Source organism: Caloenas nicobarica, chromosome 2 (genome assembly GCF_036013445.1).
Source record: "Caloenas nicobarica isolate bCalNic1 chromosome 2, bCalNic1.hap1, whole genome shotgun sequence".
Classification (NCBI taxonomy): domain Eukaryota; kingdom Metazoa; phylum Chordata; class Aves; order Columbiformes; family Columbidae; genus Caloenas; species Caloenas nicobarica.
In genome coordinates, this window is record NC_088246.1 from 25,437,252 (window position 1) to 25,460,303 (window position 23,052).

At 40.2% G+C, this 23,052-nt stretch overlaps 1 protein-coding gene across 7 annotated transcripts in view; it reads left to right on the forward strand.

Moving 5' to 3' along the window:
- Window positions 1-23,052, forward strand: part of ANKIB1 (ankyrin repeat and IBR domain containing 1) — a 94,510-nt gene that overhangs the window by 21,365 nt on the left and 50,093 nt on the right. For all 7 annotated transcript variants that reach the window (XM_065627316.1, XM_065627321.1, XM_065627320.1 and 4 more), the window contains exon 2: window positions 14,285-14,522. In XM_065627316.1, coding sequence (XP_065483388.1) covers window positions 14,335-14,522 — 188 coding nt within the window. In that variant the 5' untranslated portion in view covers window positions 14,285-14,334. The remainder of the gene's footprint in view (window positions 1-14,284; window positions 14,523-23,052) is intronic.

Sequence of the window (23,052 nt, forward strand, 5' to 3'; positions counted from 1 at the left end):
TTGGACACTGTGAATGCAAGCAATAGGAACACTCATGAGTAAATACAAATGATGAATAATTCTGATTTCAGGATATGGTCAGTCACTTAGTTGCTGGACTAAAGAAATTACTTCCCTTAGCAGATTTCATTGTCTAATTAAGCGTTTTACAGCTCTTTCTGTAATATATATGAGACTGACTGCTAGCAGGAAAGATAATGGATTGCATCAATTTCTGAGGTTGCAATCCAGAAAAACAGTTTATCTGTAGCATGCAGTAAAAGATAAATAAAACTTTGGAGTGCAACTCCTGTAGATCTCCAACATCTTTTAAACTCATTCTGGTGTTTCATCTACAGAATTCCCCTGGAGAAGATGATCTGAGATTCTTCCAGAAGTTCGGGACTATCCTGATCCTTTCCGATTACCTAAGTCTTGATCTTGGCAAGCGCAGGGACAGGAGCCCTCACCGTCATCACGGATCCCTCATTTCTCAGTGCCCGAAAGCATGCTCTCTGTATTCTGTGAAAAATCATGGATTCTTTCATGAATTGGGGCAGTAGTTTTCATCCAGGAACTGTTGCTCTACATCTTTATCCTCTGCTGTATCAGGTGGTCATTTTCTAGGTCAGACGTTTCTTTGATACAATAGTTTCAGATCATTAAATGTAGCTGAGGTTGTATCTTGCCCCAGATACCCTTGAACAGCCTCCTTGTCTGCCTTCTCTTAGCTGTTGGCACAACTGTAGGGTGATGTCCAAAGAGATGTCTTGATGTTTTTTAATCCATACTGTTCCTGTTAAATTACTGATTTGAGGTTGAAGAAAATTGTTAAAGGACTTTGTATGAAGGAAGAAGAGTAATTTGATTATATAGACTGATTGGTGAAGTGTGGTATGATGCAGCCTGTGGGCCAAACCAATAAAACAAAAGCATTCCTGGCTTTCTACAACAGTTTTGCAATAATTTAAAATGAAAACCTACTGCAAACTGGTTAGCCTTAATCAGTACAAATGCCAATGGATTTGTTGAAGCACAGATGCTGTTTTATTGTTATGACACATTTCTGCATGAACACAAGTATTTTGGTTTCAGGCATAATAAGAAATTGAAAACAGTGGATGCAATAGTGAAATGTTCCAGGAGACACAACGTATAAGAACTTGGTGATTTGAATGTCGTGGTTTAGAATATAAAGAACGTGTTTGGTATTGAAGTTTTGCTGTTTAAGAAAGACCACAACAGACAAATGTAACAGGACTTTTAAAAGAACAATTAAAAAAAAAAAAAAAGTAGGTCTGTGTTCACTGATATTCTTTGGGCATGTGAGCTGAAGTGTATGCCAGGCAGAAGTGAGCAGAAAACTCCCTGGTTGATACTCCTAAACTTCTCAGCAATATTGACTGTGAAAAGAACGTAGAAAGAGTGAAATTAAAAATAATTTTATTTCTATCATAGAATGTCTTTCTTTACTTATGGCTGTATTTTTAATATAGATACTAACTTTAAAGCACATTGTAACATGCATTTTTCTTAAGCTTGGATGTCAGGAAGGGTAGTAATATTAGGTGTTTGTTTATGCTTCTCTTTGTTTCTGAAGGAAGCTTCATTGTCTTGACTGGCGCATTGTATTGACAAGCAGCATAGGTACACACTACTTGAGAAAGTCTCAACAGAAGAAAAATCATTGTAAGAGGCTTATATGGGTCGTTTCCTAAAAATAAAAAATGCCAAAATAAGGAATATTTGTTCAGGACAACCACAATTCACCTACTTGAGTAGGCCCTTTATTAACATGTCCTTTTGTTTAAGTGAACACCTACCAGTTCTCCCTTATTTAGCTTGCATGACAATGGCCCATGGATGATGAAGGTTTTGTAGTGTACTTTCTCCTTTCTGTTTTCACTTTCTACCCACTGACTACTGCAAACTGTTTTCCCTTGTTTCCTGCATTTTTCTTGCTCCTGGCAATCCAGCCGGGCTTGTTACTCCTGCTGCTGTTTTCCCACCACCTTATCTCGTTGTCAGCAGGAATAGTGAGAGCGTAGGATAAATGGCATCACTGCTGTTCCTGTCTTCTCTGTCTGGCTCCAGCGTGACCCTCGATGTGATCACAGAGAAAGTTCCACTAACCATCAAGCACCATTAGCTATTTTATTATCCCAGTGTCCGTACAGTTACTTCTGGTGGAAACGTCAAGTAAATAGCTGAAGATCTTCTCAATTAAAGTCATAAAGATTTTCTTACTTGGATAAAACAAAATACTTTTTTTGGACAGGTTCTTGCAAATCTTTGTAACATTAAGCCTCTATATGCTGTTCTGTTTCATGCAATTTTGACACCACATGGGTCAAATTTTGCAAAATAGGGGACTCTGGTAACCTGCATTTCTCTTTACTCCATTCCTTGCCTTACATAGGAAAGGTCAGTAATAATGTTCTACAAGGAACAGCAGTCGTTTGTATGGTACTGGTGTCTACATCAGTCACTAGGTATGTTGATTATGTTAATAGGAGAACTGATAGAAGAACTAATAGAACTGTGTGACCAGCAGGTTGAGGAACGTGATTCTGTCCCCTCTCCCCTCCCTCTCCCCTCCCTCTCCCCTCCCTCTCCCCTCCCTCTCCCCTCCCTCTCCCCTCCCTCTCCCCTCCCTCTCCCCTCCCTCTCCCCTCCCTCTCCCCTCCCTCTCCCCTCCCTCTCCCCTCCCTCTCCCCTCCCTCTCCCCTCCCTCTCCCCTCCCTCTCCCCTCCCTCTCCCCTCCCTCTCCCCTCCCTCTCCCCTCCCTCTCCCCTCCCTCTCCCCTCCCTCTCCCCTCCCTCTCCCCTCCCTCTCCCCTCCCTCTCCCCTCCCTCTCCCCTCCCTCTCCCCTCCTCCCCTCCTGTGAGACCCCACCTGGAGCACTGTGTCCAGGTCTGGGGTCCCCAGTGCAAGATAGACATGGACATGTTGAAGAGGGTCCAGAGAAGGGCTACAAAAATGTTCAGAGTGCTGCAGCACCTCTCTTATGAAAAAAAGGCTGAGAAAGTTGGGGTTGTTCAGCCTGGACTAGAGAAGGTTCCAGGGAGACCTCGTTGCAATGTTTCAGTATTTGAAGGGGGCTTTACAAGAAAGAGACTTTTTTCCAAGGCCTGTATTGACAAGACCGGGGGCAATGCTTTTAAACTGAAAAAGGGTAGATTTGAATTGAACATGAGTAAGAAGTTTTTTTGATGAGGGTGGTAAGACACGGCAAGAAGCTGCCCAGAGAAGTTGTGGATGCACCATCTTGGGAAGTGGTCAAGGTCAGGTTGGACAGGGCTTTGAGCAGCCTCATCTGCTGAACAATGTGCTTGCCCATGGTAGCAGGGTTGGACATGATGATCTTTAAAGGTCCCTTCCAACCCAAACTGTTCTGTGATTCTATGATTCAAACTCAGGTTGTTTTGGATTTTTATTTTTTTAAATAAGCTTTATTCTCTTTTTCTCTCTCTGTTTTCTTTGGCTTGATATTTATCTTGAAGCCAAAAGTCCTTACCAGCCAACAAGGTTGTGTTTCATTGTAATTACACTAGCGTCAAGAATAATCTTCATAAATACAAACTGTAAGTGACATACTATAATTAAATTTTGTTATCCACAGCCTTTATGCAAGTGATTAAACAGTTTGTACACAGTGGGAAAAACAGCCCAATATTTCAGCAGAGGTGTTCTGGCGAAAGTGAAAAATATTTCTTCAAGTTATGTGTTCGTGTAAATTAATGTTAGATTAGATTCAATATATCTTTTCACATTTCCCTGCCAGAGTCAGAATTTTGCCAGTGGGTATATTAAATGTTTTATTGGAAGTGCAGGAGTTGCAGTTCTGCTAATTTTCTGGCATACATAAGGTGCAAGTGATGATCCTTGTCACTGCTCGTTCTTGGCAATGATGACTCTTCAGATTCTGGGAACTCAGCACCATGACAAGCAGGATCCCTTGGACTAGAAAGAGTTAAACAGTTCCTAAAGTTGTGTCTCAGAAATGTCATCAAATGCTTGTGAAATATTGTGTAGAAAACATATTTTGCTGTGGGAATCCGTCTCATTTTAGGCACACAGTAATCTCCTGGGTTCTGTGTTTAGACCTTAAATGAATGTGCTGCTTTGAAGGAGTGCTGACCAGTTAAATTACCTCTTTGTTAAAAGGAAATTGATTTGTTCATTCATCTGAAAAAAATCAAGATCTCTTTGAAAGATCAGTGGGGTCACATTGTCTTTTAGCTTTACGGAGAACAAAACCAGCACGTAAGAATGCTTCCAGGAAACAATAAAAGTATATGCGTGTTTGTTTCTAGTCCAGTACATTTGTGAACATTGTTCGTCATCTTTCTCCAACAGTTGAATGTGCTTTCCTCACCTCCCACTTGAATAGCATAGGCACAGATACTTCTTTAATGTAAGCAGAGTGTATTTTACAAAGTTTCATCCCATAGATATTTATGAAATAATTATAATGCACCAAGCAGAGATGTACTCTGTCACTCTTCAAAGCGTAGCTTGCTTAAGTGAAAATAGGGAACTCTGCATGCATTGCATGTTCCTTGAAATGGTGTGTAATACTATTTTCGGTGCTTTCAGTTATTTGGATAATAATAAATTACGGTAAGTGTTGCTCAGTTTATTCGGAACACGCATCCTGCAGACTGTCAGCAGTCTACAGATAGAGCACTGGTCCTCTCAATAGTCTGGTTATGAATCACGAGTCAGTGGTAGGATACAGCGATTGTTGCTTTCCTCTGGCAATTTGAAATATAGCATGATATTTTGGGAGATTCTGCATTGAAAAATACAGATTTGTTTGCTCACCTTTTTATTTTTACTTTATTAAAAATACATTGCTGTTTATAAAACCAGTAAGTTTTTGTGATGAAATGCACTGACTTCAGATAGTCATAATTTCTAAATGCAGCTGTATGCTTTTAGAAGGTGGTGGAACGATGCTCACCATGTACAGTCTGGTTGCAGTTGGCTGACCTTGTGTACTTAGCTGTCCTTACTGCTTAAGATCCACCATGTAGGCCTCATACATATTTACAAGATCCAGTGACAGCGTGACCCTAATCATCTGATACTCTTTCCTATGAAAAAGCTTCCTCAAACTGAGAGACTTCTGCTTCAGAAACATGCTAAGGTTTCTAAATGTATAAGGGATTTTCAGATTTTACTGTGGAGGAATGTGCTTGTGAGCAGCCCTGTGTTGCCATCCTCTTTATTTTTGCTTTCTGTGGGTATGCCTTGGTAGCCAAAAATTTTTGTCTTCAATTGTATCAGTTTAACGCCACTGAAAATGAGGTTGACATTAAAGCTTTTGGCTGTCCGGATTCTAGCAGAGGCTCTCCAGAGGGCTGGCTTTGGGCTGCAGTGCAGTTTCAAACTTGTTTACCTGAATCTTAACATGACTTTTAAACTGTCTTAAGCTGAGCAAACATACTTGAAAAACACATCCGGGATTCAGTGAAGGCCGGGGTCAGGCCGCATTGCACCCTCTATAGACTGGCCAGGCAAGCTCCCTGTGCGTGTTCCCGTCTTCATTCCTGCTTCATGTCCCAGCAGTGCTCTCCAGTACTGGTTGTCATTACTCTGGTTTTCTAAGCAGATCAATCTGACAGGAACACACACATTTATTTCTTCGGACTTTTTGCTCCATACAGTGTCAGTCTGTTTATACCATCTGTCCATTACTCTGTAAACCGTTGCCTTGTAACGCTTGGTGTTTTCACTGTGTTCTTTTTGTCTATTGAAAGTGATTTTGGAGGGAACACACATTTGTCTTGAACTGAACTGAGCTGGGTTGTTGCTTATCTTAAAGTGTGTTTGAGTCTTTTTTGCAAAGAGGCTCCCGTCCCAACCGAAACATTGGGCACAACGTGTGTGTGAGGGTGAGGAGAGACCAGCTGGAGAGGATTACACTGCCTGGACGGGGTTCTCGTGCTGCCAGCATGAGAGGCATTGCACTGGTTAAGAACCAGTCTCTGGCTCAATTCTTTAATTTATCACTGATGCCAACTGTCCCGTGAGTCGTCAGCTGCTGGTACTTCTTTATATAGAGGCTGAATGATATGGTTTATGTTTTGCTTGGTGAAAAAGTGGTGCTGTCAGCATTGACCTGTGGTAGAGAAGTCACTTTTATAGACATTTATCAAACTAACAGTGTTTATGTATCAAAAGTGTGTTGAGTTACTTTAGTCAGTGGAACAGTCTATAATGAGCTTTTTATACTAACCCAAAGTGTGCTTGAGATTGAAATGCCAGAACTATCAAGCATGTCTGTCTTTAGCTTGACCGAATGTAATAAAACGTGAAACACTTCTTTTTGTGCTTCTTCACCTTCTGATCTAGATAGAGGAGGTCTTAGGGTGGTAGTGTTTGTATTACACTAGGTACAGATATTTTGTGATATTTTAGGCTTGGTTAGTCTGCCTAACCTGAGGAGTGAAGAGCTAGCCCTAGAAGAGTTCTGCTGTATGACTGGAACCCCAAAAGACCATTAAGAAGAATATCTCTCTTGTATCAGCAACTAAGCTACCACAAATTAAATCACATTTATAAGGCTTTGACAGCTGCATTGGGAACAATTCCAAATACTTATCTGGACTTCAGAGAATTTTGAGGGTTTTGTTGTTATTTTAAAAATAATTTTCTAAAGACGTAGTGCCCTGGAATGAATATGAAATTATTTGCAATTACAGGTGAGACTATTGGATATTCCACTGCATAATTATAGAATAACTCTTTTGTTCCATCTTACTGAATCACTTCTCCCTAAAATAAGATGGGAAAAAAAAAAAATAAGATTCACCAAAAAAGATGCTCCTTTTATCTTGTGCTGCTGGATGTTTTTTTCCCGTGACTATCTGCAGGGATGCTGTCTTCATCTATCACAATGTACCTTTGATTTGGCTGCACAGTATCTTGTCTCTCCTACCATGTGTGTATGTACCTACCCCACAGTGGTTTATCATATTTAATTTAGCTGATGAATGCAAGTACTGTAGACAACACCATCAAAATTAATGTAGCAATTGCTTTAGCTACATCTATGCAGAATTTTTTCCTTAAAGTGATAACTGCTTCTAGTCTCTGCTGCAGCTGCCCCCGTCACATCCCTGTGTGTACTAACGGAAAGAAAACCAAACCCATACTTAAAGTCCTTTTTTTCTCCACAAAGTGGAGCTGTGAAAGAAGTGTGTCTGAAAGAAAATACTCCACCTGGATGAGAGTCTTTGTGCCTGAGTCAGTAAGCCAAAGCCTCAAATGACTAAATTGAGCAATACCTTTAAGCCTTCTACTTGGAGGTACATATGCCAGTATAAGAAGACTGTAACATAAGGTCCTAGACTCTCTATCCCACAAACATATAAATGAGGAAATAATTAATTCTCTCACTGCCCTACACTATGTTTTATTCAAGTCAACTCTCAACATTATTGCCACTTTTCAACCTTGGCATTTAAAACACAGAGAACATTGTATTGATGATCATTCTTCAAAGGGTGAGATGTAGGCATATCAGTTATTTTTTTGGTTTATGCTTTGACAGGTAAAATATAACACTGAATTTGATAATGTTGAGCTCCATTCACAGAGGTTTAAAGTAGAAGAGATGCTTTCTTCATTTCCTGTTGGTGACTTCAGAACTTTTGGCACAAACCTTAGAATATTTAAGTGTGGGGGAAAAAACCAAAAAACAAACAAAAAAAACAACCAACCGAACAAACAAACAAAAAAACCACCACAAAACAAAAACACCAAGACCAAACAAAACCTAACAAGCCCCTGCACCACGTTCTTAACTCAATTCTCAAGCCCTGGAGTGCATTTGTTACTTAAAACTTTGCAGAAGTGTTCCTCCATACGCAGGTATCCAGCAAGAGCAATTTTTGGCCATTAATTAAAGTTTGGCAAGTCTTAAATCTTTACTGTAAACATGTAAAAATTAGCTTTAGCCTTTTTCTGCTGCATGTTAATTATAGACACCTCTGCCAGCCATACATAAAGTAGACATGCACATTTAAATGTTTCATTTTTACTTTTGTCCTCTTGGTAAACATTTTTTGGCTCTGTGGCGCTCTCTACTTTGCGGACAGAGGAGGGGACAGGGGAGGAAGAGGAGCACTAACCATGGCATTTTCTGATGTATTTGGGAGAGGGTGTGGTATCCTCAGAGTTCTTGACCATAACTTTTGACTTGCTTCATTTGTGCGAGTCTGTCCCAATAGCAAGGATCAAAAATACCAACATCACGATGTGATACTCCTCCTACGTATACCAGGTTACTAGGCTTTCTCCTAAAACACAGAGCTGTTCATTGTTTGCTTCTGCAATAAATTATGATTTTTAATGCAGGACAGACTCTGCAGTAAATATTTTAGAAACTCAGCTTTAAAAAATGAGCTGTTTCACTGCAGTATCCAAAGCAAATAAAATAGTTACCTGTTGAGCTAACTGTACTTGAAACAGAAGATGCTTTTAGAATGAAATATAGTATTTCATACTTTAGCAAAAGCAAGGTGCTTTAGAAAAACAAGTAGTTTTGATATCTTTTTGCTTCATCCCTTTTGTGTAAGCAGTTCATTATCACTTGTCTTTCCAAGGGTGTAGAAGCCATGTAACGTACACTAATTTTAGTCGAAAATGTATTTTATTTTAATAATAATAAGATTTAATCATGAGGGCCTGTGTAGAGTCTTACTTATTTGAGCTTGGCTCACTTAGCTATTCCACGATGATGTTCTTACAGTTCACATGAAAAACTACTTTTGTCAAATAAGAAGTACGCTTTTTTTAAGCTGCAAGTTGTATTCAAACTTTTTAGGGTTAAACTGCTGAATTACACAGTGTTGCATTGTAAAATAATGGTGGCAAATGATGATTAGATCCATTGCTGATCTTTGCTTATTATATAGATAAGCGATTTTTTTGGTGCAGGAAATATACAGCATTTTTTCTCATAGTTAAACCTGAGTATTTTTTTACTAATTTTGATAGATTTCCTATGCAGTATGGTGTAGTACATGTAGTATGTCTCCCTTCCTTTTCTTCATCCTCCAAGATGAAGAACAGCTGCTAGTGCTACATTCAGAGAGAAAATCTGCTTCAGTATTAAAGCAATTCAAATGTAAATGGAGAGAGATATGTCATCTCATGAAAGACTTGTGTGTTCAATATGTGGTTTCTAAATGGGTGTTAGAAATAGGATGTTTCAAAAATACTCATCTGATCCCACTTGTACAATACTTTTTTATTCATTATGAATTTTTAGCAAGCGCTGTGGCAGTATTTCAAAGGAGGAACTCCTTCTAAAGTCCTATTAAGCCATTACAATTGTCCTTCTTCAAACTCACTTCGATAATGATGCCCATGGAAAAATCAATAGTAAGCAGGCAGCTGGTGCAACTGCTCTCAAAGTCCTATTGGTACTTTGCTCTACCCACGTCTTTCTGTATCCACCCTTTTTTCATCTTGTAGTCAGTCTTCAAGCCGTCTCCTTGTTAAATATTTATAGAGCTATTATATCGAAGTGCTGCTTTTAGATGTGTCGCTAATAAGACCATAGAAGTTTTGCAGTTCATTGCCAAAGCAGAGAAGTGTGATGCCCCTGACTGGGTTTATTAGAATCTTTCCTTAGACTTTAAGGTGAGTTGTGTAACCAGTACTTGGTTTTTCTGTTTAAGCTGGAACTTCTATTTGGCAATAATAGGGCAGTAAATAGAGTTTCTAATTTTGAATGAGATGGTTGATGTTTGGAATTCTGAAATAATATGGGATATAATTAGCAAACATTGCATTTAGGTTTCTTGTATTCTTTGGTGTAAAAGGTTATGATATTTGTGGTTATGATAGATGTTATGAGGTTATAAAACAGGCTATGATATAGTCCTTTTGTTATCACAGAACTTGAAAATTTAGTGAACAGAGACTGAAAGACAAGTATCTTGTCTTTGTCCTGTAAAATTCTATTTGTCTCATTTTATTAAGATAAAATATTTGAAAATCGTCATTTTCATGTTGTCATTTTTGCTCCACTGTGATGTTTTTGTAACACGGCACATTAAAAAATAGCCTAAGGATTTTAAACGCTGGGTTTACACAAACATCAAAGCGCAACCAGTGACAGTGACACTGCCCACCAGCCATGCCAGCCTGGGAGCTCTGGGAACGGCTTTAGCAACCCCTGTACCCAGCCCACGGGAGCTCTCCTGGTTGTGGACGGGCTGGACCTTCCAGGCCCCTTCCCTGCCCCCCGCATCCCCCCTTTGCAGAGGCACATGTTTCATGCCTTTCACCTTCAAAAACATGAGGGGCTGAAAGAGCAAACCAAGTTTGTCTGTGGACCACTGCCTGGTTCCAGCATTGGCCTTGTTAGCCTACTGGCCTCTGAGAGTGCCTAACGGGTTGGAAGCGCTTAAAGGAAAAGCAACGCAAAAAGAAGGCAGACTGGGCCCCTTTCAGCCATTTTCACATCCAGAAGTCTGTTGCATGAGCTCTTAGTTATCCCTTTTCTCCTTCAGTTGAAGTAGAAGCTGCTTTGGTGGCAGATGTAGTTGATCTGTTGGCTGAAAGATGAACACTGCAAATGGGCAGATCTTGAATATTTTACAGCAGGGCACTCAGGAGCCACGGCAGCTTGAGAGAGGCAGCAGCTGTCACGTCTTGGTTTCTTCTGGACTTCCAAACATGCTGGGAGCCAAGTGTGACTGCCAGCATACAGAGGTAGCTTCTCCCTGTCCTCCTGTGTTTCTGCTGGCATGTTTAATGGCCAATTCTGAAAAGAAAACTACAGCGTGGGCCACCGAATTTCCAAAGCATAAAAGGCTAATGCCTGTCATAGTGTTTAAAGACCTTGTGGATACTGTATGAAGGTGAAAGGCATTAGTATCATATCATGTGTTTTTTAAATAGGGAATTGTTCTCTGGGTTAGTTTTGACCCTGTCACTTCTCTCCTTCCATTCTTCCAGAGGCTGGTTTCTTGCTATCACATCAAATATAAGCTGTTTGCCTTCAGCTGAAGGGCTTTCATGGATGATCCCCATTCTGTCATCTTTCATTTTATTTTGACAATAAGGTGATTATAGTTACATTAGCCATTTGCTAAATTTTCACTACTTCTATGCTGATTCTTGGTTTTGTGAGGAGTTTCACTTGTGTCGGTTCAAAGCCACATCATTGCTCTGTTTTATAATCCTTCAAATTATCTCTTTCCTTTGACTGAGAATCTTTTCATTTGGAGAGTGGTCCTGTTATGCAGACAAGTATTTTACTGTTTTATTTCATTCACCTTTCTATATCATGTTTATATCATATATAACCTTTTATTGTGTACATTTTTTATGGAAGCAGATGTCACTGTTCTGTTCGGTGACTTAAGAAGCAGTACATGCTGCATATTCCAAAAATTCCCAGATGTTATGACAATATACACAATAGTTCAAGCAATGTGCCTACATGTTTTTTACTATTAGTTGTTGAAGACATCTAGTATATCCATACTCCATCAAAAATAGTTTGTTTGCTGTGTGATGGAATTAAATAAATTTACCATTTTTGCTTTTTCTGCACTGCAATAACTCGAGCTTTTCAGTTCTGTCGAGCCACCCTACACAAGTCCTCAGTTCTCCCATGCATTTCCAGACCCCTGCCTAAATCCATTCAGTTCTCCTCTTGACCATCTCAACAGTACTACCCCTACTCAGCCTCCTCTCAGGCTGCCTGAGGACACCATCTTATCTCCTGACACTCTCAACACCCTCTCTCATCCCTACCCAGGTTTGCTTAATGTTCCAGTTTGGGGCAAGAGGCAGCATGTTCTGCAGCTGATGCAAGCTATCCACCTGCTAATTTCCAGAAATAAGTGCTTGGCAATTGGTGCTGTTACATTCTAATTTCAAATTATGGAAGAAGGTCTTGTGTTCTTCTGCTCATTGTGGGTGCCGGTGGGATCTTCATTATTGATTTTCATGAAGATTCTAGGAACGTGATATCTTTCAGGCACTTACTCTTGTCTCATTTAGTTTCTAGTCTTGAGAGCTATTGGTGGTGGACAGGGACTGACAGATAATATAATTCCGTTAACTAATCTCATTAACAAACTTTACTGAAAATCATTCTTTCAAGTATTTTTGGAATCCTAGCTATAGAAGGCAATATGAACTGCTGGTTGATTGAAAAGAGTGTATAGAGTTTTTCTTGGGTTTGTACAGTCTTTCATTAAAGCCTGACACTATGCAGTATTTAGAGTAATGCAGCTGTTTCTGCATCTAAAAACACATTAATCTGCAGCACTGAGAGCTGTGACATGGTAATATGAGCATGCAGTGGCTTTCTTGAATAATATAAATGTCGTATCTGCATAGTATCTACATGTTCAGATTTTAAAATATAGGAGTGATGGAAGGATACAAAATGCTACAGAATCCATAGTGTGATTGAAGGATTTGGGCTTTGGTTTGTGTAAATCACTAAATATATGAAGGATGTGCGTCTGCTTTTAAATGAGTGCCTACTTTATTATTATTAGGAGAAACTTTCATTTGCTTAACACAGTTGCTTGTTAGGTAGCTATGGTCACAGAGGAGAACATGGGCAGCATGTTTAGCATGTCAAGTCAGCTGATTTGGCAGTGCCATTGTTGTCTCACACAGTGACATCAAAAGATAGAACACAACAACGCCAAAACAAGGGTTGCCTCACCAAGACTTGGTGAGGGGGAAAAGGGGATGAAAATAGAGGCCACCGAGGCCACCGCTCTTCTTCTCAAACAGCCCTGCCAGTGCTGGTAAGATTATGGTCAAAGCGGACTTTTCCCTCCCCTTCACAAAATGACCTCTCAGAGGAACTGCAGAGAGGAGACAGTGCAAGACTCCTGCTGGTCAGATCTTGTGCGGAATGGGATCTGGGCAAAGCTGTAGCAAGGCTGGGATGCAGCGTGACACATAACTTCACAACAGAAGCTGAAAGCAGCTTGTGAGAGGACTACTTCGGGGGAACAAAAATATCTCATTGCAGCTCTTCCTGAGGTTTCCTCAAATCCTTTTGACATCAGTCAAATCCATATCCCGATTCCCTTGCATTTTCTGCAGCTCTAGACCCCTTGGATTGCTCTATTTCATCTGTCTTTAAGGCAGTCTGGGCACCAGTGACTGCTGGAAAGCCAATGTAGAAATAGAAGTTTTGAGATAGTCCCAAAAAGTTGAATATAAGGTACTGGGCATGAAGCAACTCCTGCACTGCCTGATTGTATGTACCCAACATAGTCAATCTCAATTTCCCAACCTGCTGTGCCTGGCATATTTGGATCCCAGTGTGTGCTTTATGGGGTGAAAGGTCTGGCATGGAGCGGCCTGGATGGGATGACTCGTACAAAAGAGACCTGGAAGCTTCCCTGTGCTACCAGCTGCAGCCTAGTGCTGAGTCCCCTCTCTGACGTAGACCAACGTGCTCTTTCCGACTGCACAACCTGATGAGCTTCTCTTGTCCCATCTCATGAGCAGAGATGCTCTGTCTGCCCTGGCTTTATGCAACTTGATCTGCTGGTTCCCTCCATCAGATACAGGTGAGAGGCCGGGGAGCATTGCAGTTCACAAGGACTTTGAAGTACTTGTAAGGTGCAGTTGGTTTGTGCCAGTACAGTGCCTGGCATTGGATGGACCCTTTCGTTGTGGATCTCTCAGAGTCATTTTAAAAACGGGGTTAGGTGTTTTAAACAGTATGCTTAGCAAAACTGTTAAGATGGGGCCATGGTAACTCCAGTGTTCACATGCATTCAGCTTGCTGGCACAGAAAGGTGCCATTTACACCCACCTACACAAGCACAGGTGCTTCAAGCACAGTTTTACATGATCTTCTTAAGTAAAATTTAAACCGATGTCTGCTTTCTTGCATGCTTTTGAAGAACTTTGCCTTCTTGTTAAAGAATTTTGTTTTGGTTTTCCTGTGTTCTGAAATCACTTCTAATTTCTAATTCACATATATGCAAATCCAGTATTCATCCCTGTCTTCTAATACAGGCAGATATTGGCCGTTTTTTTTTCTTTTCCATATGTTGAAAGAGGATAGGTAGTAAAAATACTTGCACAGGGAGATGGCATACTTTATCAGGGAAATAATCTGTGAAGAATTGGGAATATGTGTGTATTTACCTAGAAGGATTTCAGAAATTAATGAGTAGAGTTTACAGGTCCTATGTGCTTCTTCACATGCCTGCTTACAGTGCTGTAGCTTTGGGTGAATTCATCTAGGAAAGAGTGTTTTACAGAATAACTGAAGTATTGTTTGTCATCTTAGGCTGTGAAGCATGCTACAGAACCGTACAAGTGGATGAAGGCAACAGCAACATGGGAAATACAACCACCAAGTTCCGCAAAGCTCTTATGAATGGAGATGAAAACCTGGCCTGCCAAATCTACGAAAGCAACCCCCAACTGAAAGAAACTCTTGACCCAAATACTTCTTATGGAGAAACGTACCAGCACAATACTCCGCTCCATTATGCTGCTAGGCATGGAATGAACCGTATACTAGGGTGAGTATGATTTGAAGTTTTGCTTGGGTGTGAATAATTGACCTAAGAAATGCAAGAGTGTCAGCTAGGTCATAAATACCTTATGTGTGTGCACATTATGCACACATATACGTGCATATGTATGTGTGTGTTGCAGTCACAGAATTTGTAACATGTTCAAGTAGTAATACAAAACATGCAAATTAATCTGTAATCGCAGACTGGTAAAACATTTTTAAGTTTTATTTTTAGTATCCGTGTTCCTTCCTTGCAACTTTAGTCTTGGACGGTTTTAGCTTTCTTCCTGAAGACTTCTATGCCACAATTCTTTGAAAATAGTGACTGTTCCACTGTTCTTGATGTGTTTTCCTGTCTCAAAAAAATCTGTTTGTAAAGCTGTACCTAATGGATACCATACTGATTGTATCAGCTTCCAGATGGCACAATATATGTTTATTCTTGTGTTATTCAGGCAGCTTTTATTTTTCATTTAGGGTAGTAATAGCAAACATTAATACCTTGATGATGAATAAGTTTATTATTGCCGCAGTCAACATGTACAGCAATCCCTAATGTTATCTACTTCCATTCTTTTGTATTTTTGTCAGTGCTCTAAGTTCAATTAAAGATTAACATCTTATCCACGTCCAGACATCAAAGGTACAAGCTGTTCTGGTCTCGTATTTCGTGCGCTTAGTACTGAGTGGATATTGCTAAACCTCTTCTTCAGTAGTTAGTAAGTTAGAGAGAATTTCATAAATATCCTCTTGCTTATATTAGGAAACAGAATGGAAGTGTATACTGAACTGTATTATTGTTAATATTCTTCTCATTTCTGTGTTTATATATACTGATGGACCTGTGGTATTCATAAGGTTTATTTTGTCCCTCATGCTGTAACTCTACTAGCCATCTGGCCTCCCACCGTTATTTTTTCCTCAGTGTTTTAGATTCACCTAACAGGTTTTTATATGTTATAACTTCTCATTTATCTTGAGTTTTGCTAAATATTTTTCTCTTCTCCTTCATGTGTTCTACATTTATATTTTTGTTTTCATTTCACCGCTGAATCTTTTTGTTTGTTTGTTTCTTAACATCCCCAAACTTTCCCCCATTCCCGATTCTTGAATTATAGGAAAAAAATAACAAAATTTATTTTAAAATAGCATCCATTTACATTTTCTGTGTGTTTATTTTTTTTTCTCTGAGGTTTTCAGGTTATTTCTCTAAAGAAAATATCTCTTAAGAAAATATAGCCTCATTGAAACAACAAGCACACATGAAAGTGTTTGCACATATGGAAAGAAATTGAGTCATAATTGCTGACTTCTGAGCAGTCCATTAGTTAATTCATATTGCACCATTATGATGAGATCTTGAATAATTGCTTTGTGTTGAAAAGAAAGATAATTTAGAAATTACATTTTACTACTTGCTGCATGGGACATTTAGCATCTAAGTTTCACAGGACAACTCAGTTTTATTTTGCACACGTTGCAAAAAAATGATCAAAAGAATAATTCTTTTTTCTAGTATGAGTCCAAGGTTTGCAATACATTTTTGCCAGTGGACATAGTGAAGGTGCTATTATTTGCTAGAGTCTGCTTCTGAAAACCTGGACTGCTAGAATTGTCGCTGTTGCTAGGAGTAATTTGCTGAAGCTTTTTTACTATTCACTTTTCTGCTGTCTTTCTAAGGTCTTTGTTCAGAACTCCACTCTAAGACATGCTGCACAAAAATGTAGCCTTTTTATCTAAACAAAATAGTAAGAGTGAATAAATACCAGACTTACGGTGGTGCCTGCTTGCAAAGTCGATAGTAGAAAGGGCACAAGTGATTTCCAGTTAAGCCTCTTCCTTTAGATACAGAAAGTCCTGGATATGGCAGAGATTAAATAAATTTAATATTAAAATGAATGCTTCTAATTACTCATGAAGTACAGTACCTAAAAATAAATTAATTTTGTTTGTATTCTGAGAAAGGTTTACAATTGTGAGATGTCCATAATACTATAATAAGTTGTATTTATCTCTTCATTAAACATTTTAAACATTTGGGAATCTGTAGCTACACTAACTTGTAGTTCAAACTCTAGATGTTACTTACAGAGTGTTTCAAAAAATATGGACTCAATTTCAGAGCAGTATATTTCATGATGGCAACACGTTTCCTCAAGTTGTCCTTCAAGCGCTCTTTGGCATTGGCAGATCAATGCCAAAATGCCGTTGAAATGCACGCACACCGCAATGACGGATTCGGTCTCGCTGAATTGGGTCCATCTTTTTGAAACACTCTGTATACGTATCCGATATGATTCAATTCTTCTTTATAGGCTGCGATTTGTGTTATTGTAGGTGGATATGAACTGACGTGTGTTTTACGATTCACTGTGAAATTTTCTCAAAATAGAGTAGTGCGATGCAGCTGTCGGTACACCTTTTGCATAACAGAGTGTATTTGAAAGTGATATTCTGGGATGTTCAGAAATAACCTATCTGGCGATGCTGTTACCACATTCCGAGGCAAAGGGACAATCTCTGTTACCAGATGTGTGGCTGGTGGTGACCGTCCAAAGACACGGTGAAAGCGCAGGCACTGAAGTTTGCAGTGAAAGGGAGTTGGGGACGTTCTGGTACAGCAGTCTCAGAAATGAGGAAACAAGAAACTGGAGAAGAGGTGCAAGGGTCACGAAGCAAAACTCCTGACCTGGACAAACTTTGCATAATCCAGCATGAAGCCTACTGACAGTAACTTGACAAAACTTTCTCCATGATTTTGAACTGCACAGTTGTACAACAGGTGTCTGAGTCATCTGGCTGCTGTGCCTTTCATCCAGCATTTACAGCCCAGAAACTGGATTCGGTATATAATCGAGCTGTAAAAATTCGAAAATTTGCTGTTAATTTCTTTTCTCTTCAGAAAATCCAGTAAGAGTGTGTTAAAATACAAGGATTGTTTCTATGATAATTTTTCATAGGTATCATAGAAAGCTTTGGTATATTAGAAATGTTGAATTAAAAAATGGAAAACAGACATTCAGCTAATATATAACTTTTGTTTGGTCTGCAACCCTAAATAATGTTTACCTGACAGATCAGTTTTCTTTAACAGAGCATTTAATGTTTAAAAACCAAAAATTGCTGGTCACAGCTAATTAGCACAAAGAAGAATTTTCAAAGCACTACTTAAAGTTGCCAGGAGTTGTTACACAGCACTCAGCAGTTCCACATTAACTGACAGCTATGTATCTCGTTTTCTCTGTCCGGTTAGTAGGGCTATGTATAATAGAGTCTGGGTGAGGTTGTGGGATGGAGGGCTCATCCCCAGGGCAGAGGGGATCCTGGTAGGCTCATCAGAGGGAAGAGCTGCTGCTGCTTCAGGGCTGTCACAGGAGAGCTGTCCACCCCATGCCCCAGCGGTGACACGCGTCAGGAGGAGTCTACAGAAGAGGATCATACTGGGTTTATGTGGTAGGGTTTTGGTGGCAGGGGTGGCTTCTGCAAGAAGACATCAGGAGCTGCTCCATGGTGGACACAACTGGCTCAAATCAGCTCCCAAACAGCCCCACCACAGGTCAAAGCTGAGCCTATCAGTGATGCTGGTGGCACCTCCCTGATAACGTTTACGAAAGAGTGAAAAACACTGCACAGCAACTGTGAGAGAGGAGTGAAAAGAATGTGAGAGAGACAGCCCTGCCAAGGCCAGAGAAGAAGGAGAGAGAGGATGTGCTCCAGGCACTGAGGCAAAGCCTCCTCTGCAGCCCATGGTGCAGGCATGGTGGGGCAGGTTGTCTCGCTGCAGCCCATGGGGGTCCATGGTGGAGCAGAGATCCCCCTGCAGCCCGTGGAGGACCCCATGCTGGAGCAGGTGGATGCCCGAAGGAGGCTGCAGCCTGTGGGAAGCCCACGCTGGAGCAAGCTCCTGGCAGGAGCTGCAGCCTGTGGAGAGGAGCCCATGCAGGAGCAGGATCTCTGGCCAAACCTGTGACCCTGGCAGGGGGACGCGCTGGAGCAGTCCATTCCTGAAGGACTGCGCCCTGTGGAAAGGACCCACGCTGGAGCAGTTCTGGAAAGACTATCCCGTGGGTGGGACCCCACACTGAGGCAGGGGACCGGTGGCAGGAGCAGCAGAGATGGAGCATTATGAACAGACCACCACCCCAATTCCCCATCCACTGCTGCTCCATGGGGAAGGAGGTAGAAGAGTCAGGAGAGCAGTTGAGCCCAGGCAGGAGGGGGGATTGGGGAAAAGTGTTTTCAGTTTTGTTTTTCTCACTATCCTACTCTGTTATTAATTGGCAATAAATTAAATTAATTTCCCCAGGTTGTGTCTGTTTTGCCCGTAACAGTAATTGGTGAGTTACCTCCTTATCCTTATCTCAACCCACAAGCTTTTTTGTTTTATTTTTTCCCCCCTGTCCTGCGAAAGAAGGGAAGCAAGAGAGTGGCTGGGTGGGCACCTGGCAGCCAGCCAGTGTCAACCGACCACAAAGATCAAGGTGGTTTGGGGAGGAATTTGTTTGGGACAGTAGAGCAGGGGCTAAAAGGGCCCAGTGACATGGAAATGGATGGTTTCTTAGGCTATGATGTTTGTCTGACCATGCTTGATCACCACAGTCTGTCCTATCTTCTCATTAAACTCTATTGCTAATTATTTTCCTGGGTGGTGGGACTCTGCTGTGTGCATGTTTGTGTATGGAGGTCTAAGTACCAGCAACTGAAGTGGGGACCTCATGACAGAGGGACCGTTGAGCCTGGGGTGCCAGCAGCTGGAGAGCAAAGTGCATGCACATGTCAGTACATGTGTCAGTGTGTAATGGCAGCTGAATAACAAGCTGGAGTAGCCAGCGAGTAGGATAAACAGCCTAGGAGCTGTGTTTCAAAGCAGCCATAAATCCACAGGTCAGCCAGGAGGCCAGTTTGAGGCAACTGTAGATGAGAGGATCCAGGGCCAGGTGCTGGTAGTGTCTAAGGCCGGTTACTGGGGATCTGCAGTATGTGTGTGGGGGAGGTAACTGGAAGGTGCCAGTTACAGGATAAACAGCATCCAAGGCCAGTTACTGACGGAATCAACATTGTTTATATCTGTATTTTTCCCACTAGCAGACCTTCATCTTGCTTGCCTAGGGAAGGGAACAGAATGAGGCCACCGGTGTTGTTTGTGGTCATGCGAGTGCTGAGTGTTTCTGTCCACATACATCTGTGTGGACCAATATGTATATGTGTATTGCATATGTATATTTGCGTGTGTGTCTATTGGGAATGCAACCCAGCCTCTGCACTGGCTGGACCTGGAGACATGGAGCCGTGCAGCCTTGCCTCCCATGGACTACGGTCTGCCAACCCCTGACACTCTCAGGCCTTTTGCTAAAAATAGGAAGGTACAAAGATAAAATATACGCCTTGAAATCTTTCCAGAAAACATGAGAAGGTTACTTTCAATTTTGGAAGCAAAGAACTAAACATTTCAAGTTTTCTTTATTGGACTATATTGGAAATACCGCAGGAGCAATTTGAGTGTGATTTATTCAGTGATTTTCTGCTACAGTGTCTAGACATCTGCTGGCGGTGCTTAGATTCAGCACTAACACTCAGAGAAGTTTGCCTTGGTTGTGAACAGCTCTAGTTCAGAAATGTCATCTCCGTGTTACAAAACTGCCTTGATGTCACTGTTCAGACCGTGGTCACTGCATGCTGATAAACAGGTAGTCTCTAATAGGTGATAGGTAAGTCTTCTGGAGGTAAGAGAAAAAAGTTACATAGCATTCAGAAACATCAGAAAAATAATAAAACCAACATAGCACTCACAGATGGATTTTGAGATCTTTGTACAACATACCCATTGGTCTTATTCCACTACACGCATTTATCATGATTCCCTATGAATGAAGGTCTTGACAGAAGAGTCCTATTTAAGGAGATCGTTTAAATTTCATTCAGTAAATGGGTATAAACATATTACAGAGAAAGAACATGCAAGAAATTGGTTTTCTTTAGGAAATGCAGTGTTCAGATGATCAAGCACCAATGCCTTCAGGATTTTTTCGCTTAATCCTAAACTACATTTGAGACCATCAGACTGCCCAGTTTGAAAGAACTGGTATCAATGTGGAAAGTTATTCAGTAAGGTCTGGCTGTTGGTGAACTGCACCTGAAATAGAATGCAATAAGCTTTTCCAGAGGCTGAGCGAGATGCAGTGTCTGGAAATCACGAGGACACACTACTTGTGGTTGAAAGGGAAAAAAAAAAGAAGTCTTAGATGACTTGTCATTCTGCAAGATATGTTGTGACATGACTTTCAGTGTTGTAGCTTTGCTGGGAAGCTTTTTGGATCAATGACAGATTTTCCTCACTTCATACTGCTGCTCTGAGCACTTTGTGAGTTCTCAAGCCAAAGTGGCTCATTTGTAGCAGCTGCTGCTGGTCCTGGGCTGAAGATGGAAAAGGAGGAGGATGTGATAGAAACATGGGGCTGTGGGGAGGCAGGATGGGTTTGGGAAGCTGATACTTTTTTCTAGAACAGAAAAAACAAAGGCTTCCAGTTACAGAATATTCTGGAAATTGAGGTGAATGCTGAAACTGGGGAAAAAAAAAATCTTGATGCCTGCCTCTCAGTAATAATAGTAAAGGAACTCTGCGATTGAAGGCATAGCTAAGCTAGCCGGAGAGAAACATTGGGAAATGTGCCCAGGGTCTGGGTATAGGAAATAAATCTTGTTTCATTGCTATAATTTTGGAAGTATTTTTCACTGCAGTAGTATGACAGAAGATCAAAGTAGGGGTGGTTTGAATTTCAGGTCGATGTAGGCTACGGTCTTGTCTTATCTAATCTAGTTTTTATGGCTGTTTAAGACGTTTCAGTAGGGCTAGTCTAAGCAATTGTAACGCAATCAAAGAAAGTGTATTAAGATTACCAATATGTTGTGTAGGATGAATTTGACAGAAAATTTGTTGACGTCAGAGGGAATGTTGCATTGGTCACAACACGTTTGTGACTCTCTTCCCATGTCTGGTTTTGTTGGGTTTTATTCCTTTTGTAGTCAAGTTGAAAATTAGGTTTGGGGGTGCTGGAGGGAGATGCAGTGCCGACTGTTTTTCAGGACACGACTTCTCTCAAATTAAGAGGATATTAGGAGATTTTTGTGCTGCAAAAATATATGTCAAGGAGAAGTATTAGAGAAAACCCTGTTAACTTCCTTGCAGATCATCTGGCTTTAGAGAGTTCTGTAGTTGATTATTTTCTGATAAGGTTGAAGCTGCTCTGAATTTCAGGTTGGTTGGTTTGTTTGGTTTTTTTTTTTCTGGAGATGCAAATAAAAAAGAGGCTACTTCACTCTCTACTGTTTTGATTGAGATAGAAGTTCTGTAAACTTTGAGATCCAAATTGACCTAAATCATTCATGCTAAAATGTTCAGAAAGGTGCTACAAAATGTATTATTTCTTTACCAAATTTCTGAAAATCTGTTCAATGCTTTGCCAATAAGACTGGTGTTCCTTTTTAAATTACTCTCCTAACGATACTTCCAATATAAATGTGAGGGGGAAGGGGAAGGAAAAAAAAAAAGGTTAATAGCAGCTCTTTGTCTAATAAGGGCAAATGGGAAAAACATGGAGTTATTAACTAAAACAACAGGGTGACAGTGTAAAGAAATTTGTGTTGAATGTATGGACATTTTCAGCAGGTTGTTCAGAAATGCTGGAGTAGTCTTTTGTTGTTGTTCTTTTTGTTGTTGTTGTTCTTCATGGTAACGCTTTGAATGATCACATTTGTTTGGTGTTTTCTGGGCAATTTTACAGGTCATTTGGCAAAATATTATGAAGGTATAACAGTTGTGTATAGTTGTTTCCTAAAAGTAATTTTATAAATATTTACTTCTGATATTAGTATAAATGACATTCACCTACTTTCCCTTTTTCCACCACAGCAAAATAATTCTGTCCTGTTTTAATACCTTAAAATATTACAATATATTATAATACTTCATCTGAATAATTTCTTAGAGTGCCATTGTCTAGATTATTCACTTTTGAACAAGAAAAAGCAAGGTTCTTTTTAATTATCAATGATTACACAGGTAAATTGAATATTTAGAATATAATTTTATTTAAGATTAATTTTATTCATAAAAGTAAGTATGTCTGCATTGGAATTATTCATGCTAGACTTCTTTTATAGTCAGTGTAGACCTAGATAATAGATCTAGTCAGAATAATTAGTGAAGGTGACAATGCAATTAATTTTATTGTGAAGTTGACTCTAAAATATTTTACATTAATTGTGTGCCAGAAGTGCCTGTTTCTTCACATTGATTTTAAAGGGAATGTAAGAGAACTGGATCAACTGGATTGTCTGCATTGAAGATATCCAGAGCTGAGAAGATGAATCTCATCCTAGAATATGCCAAATCATTTAGAATCACATAGTAAGCACCTGCGAAGCTGCTTTCACAATTTTACAATATCAGACATGAATGCTACTTGTGGGAAATAATGCCTGCGGTATAGCATTAAATGTTTTGTGGTCTGCTATGAATGATCCTTGAGTTATTT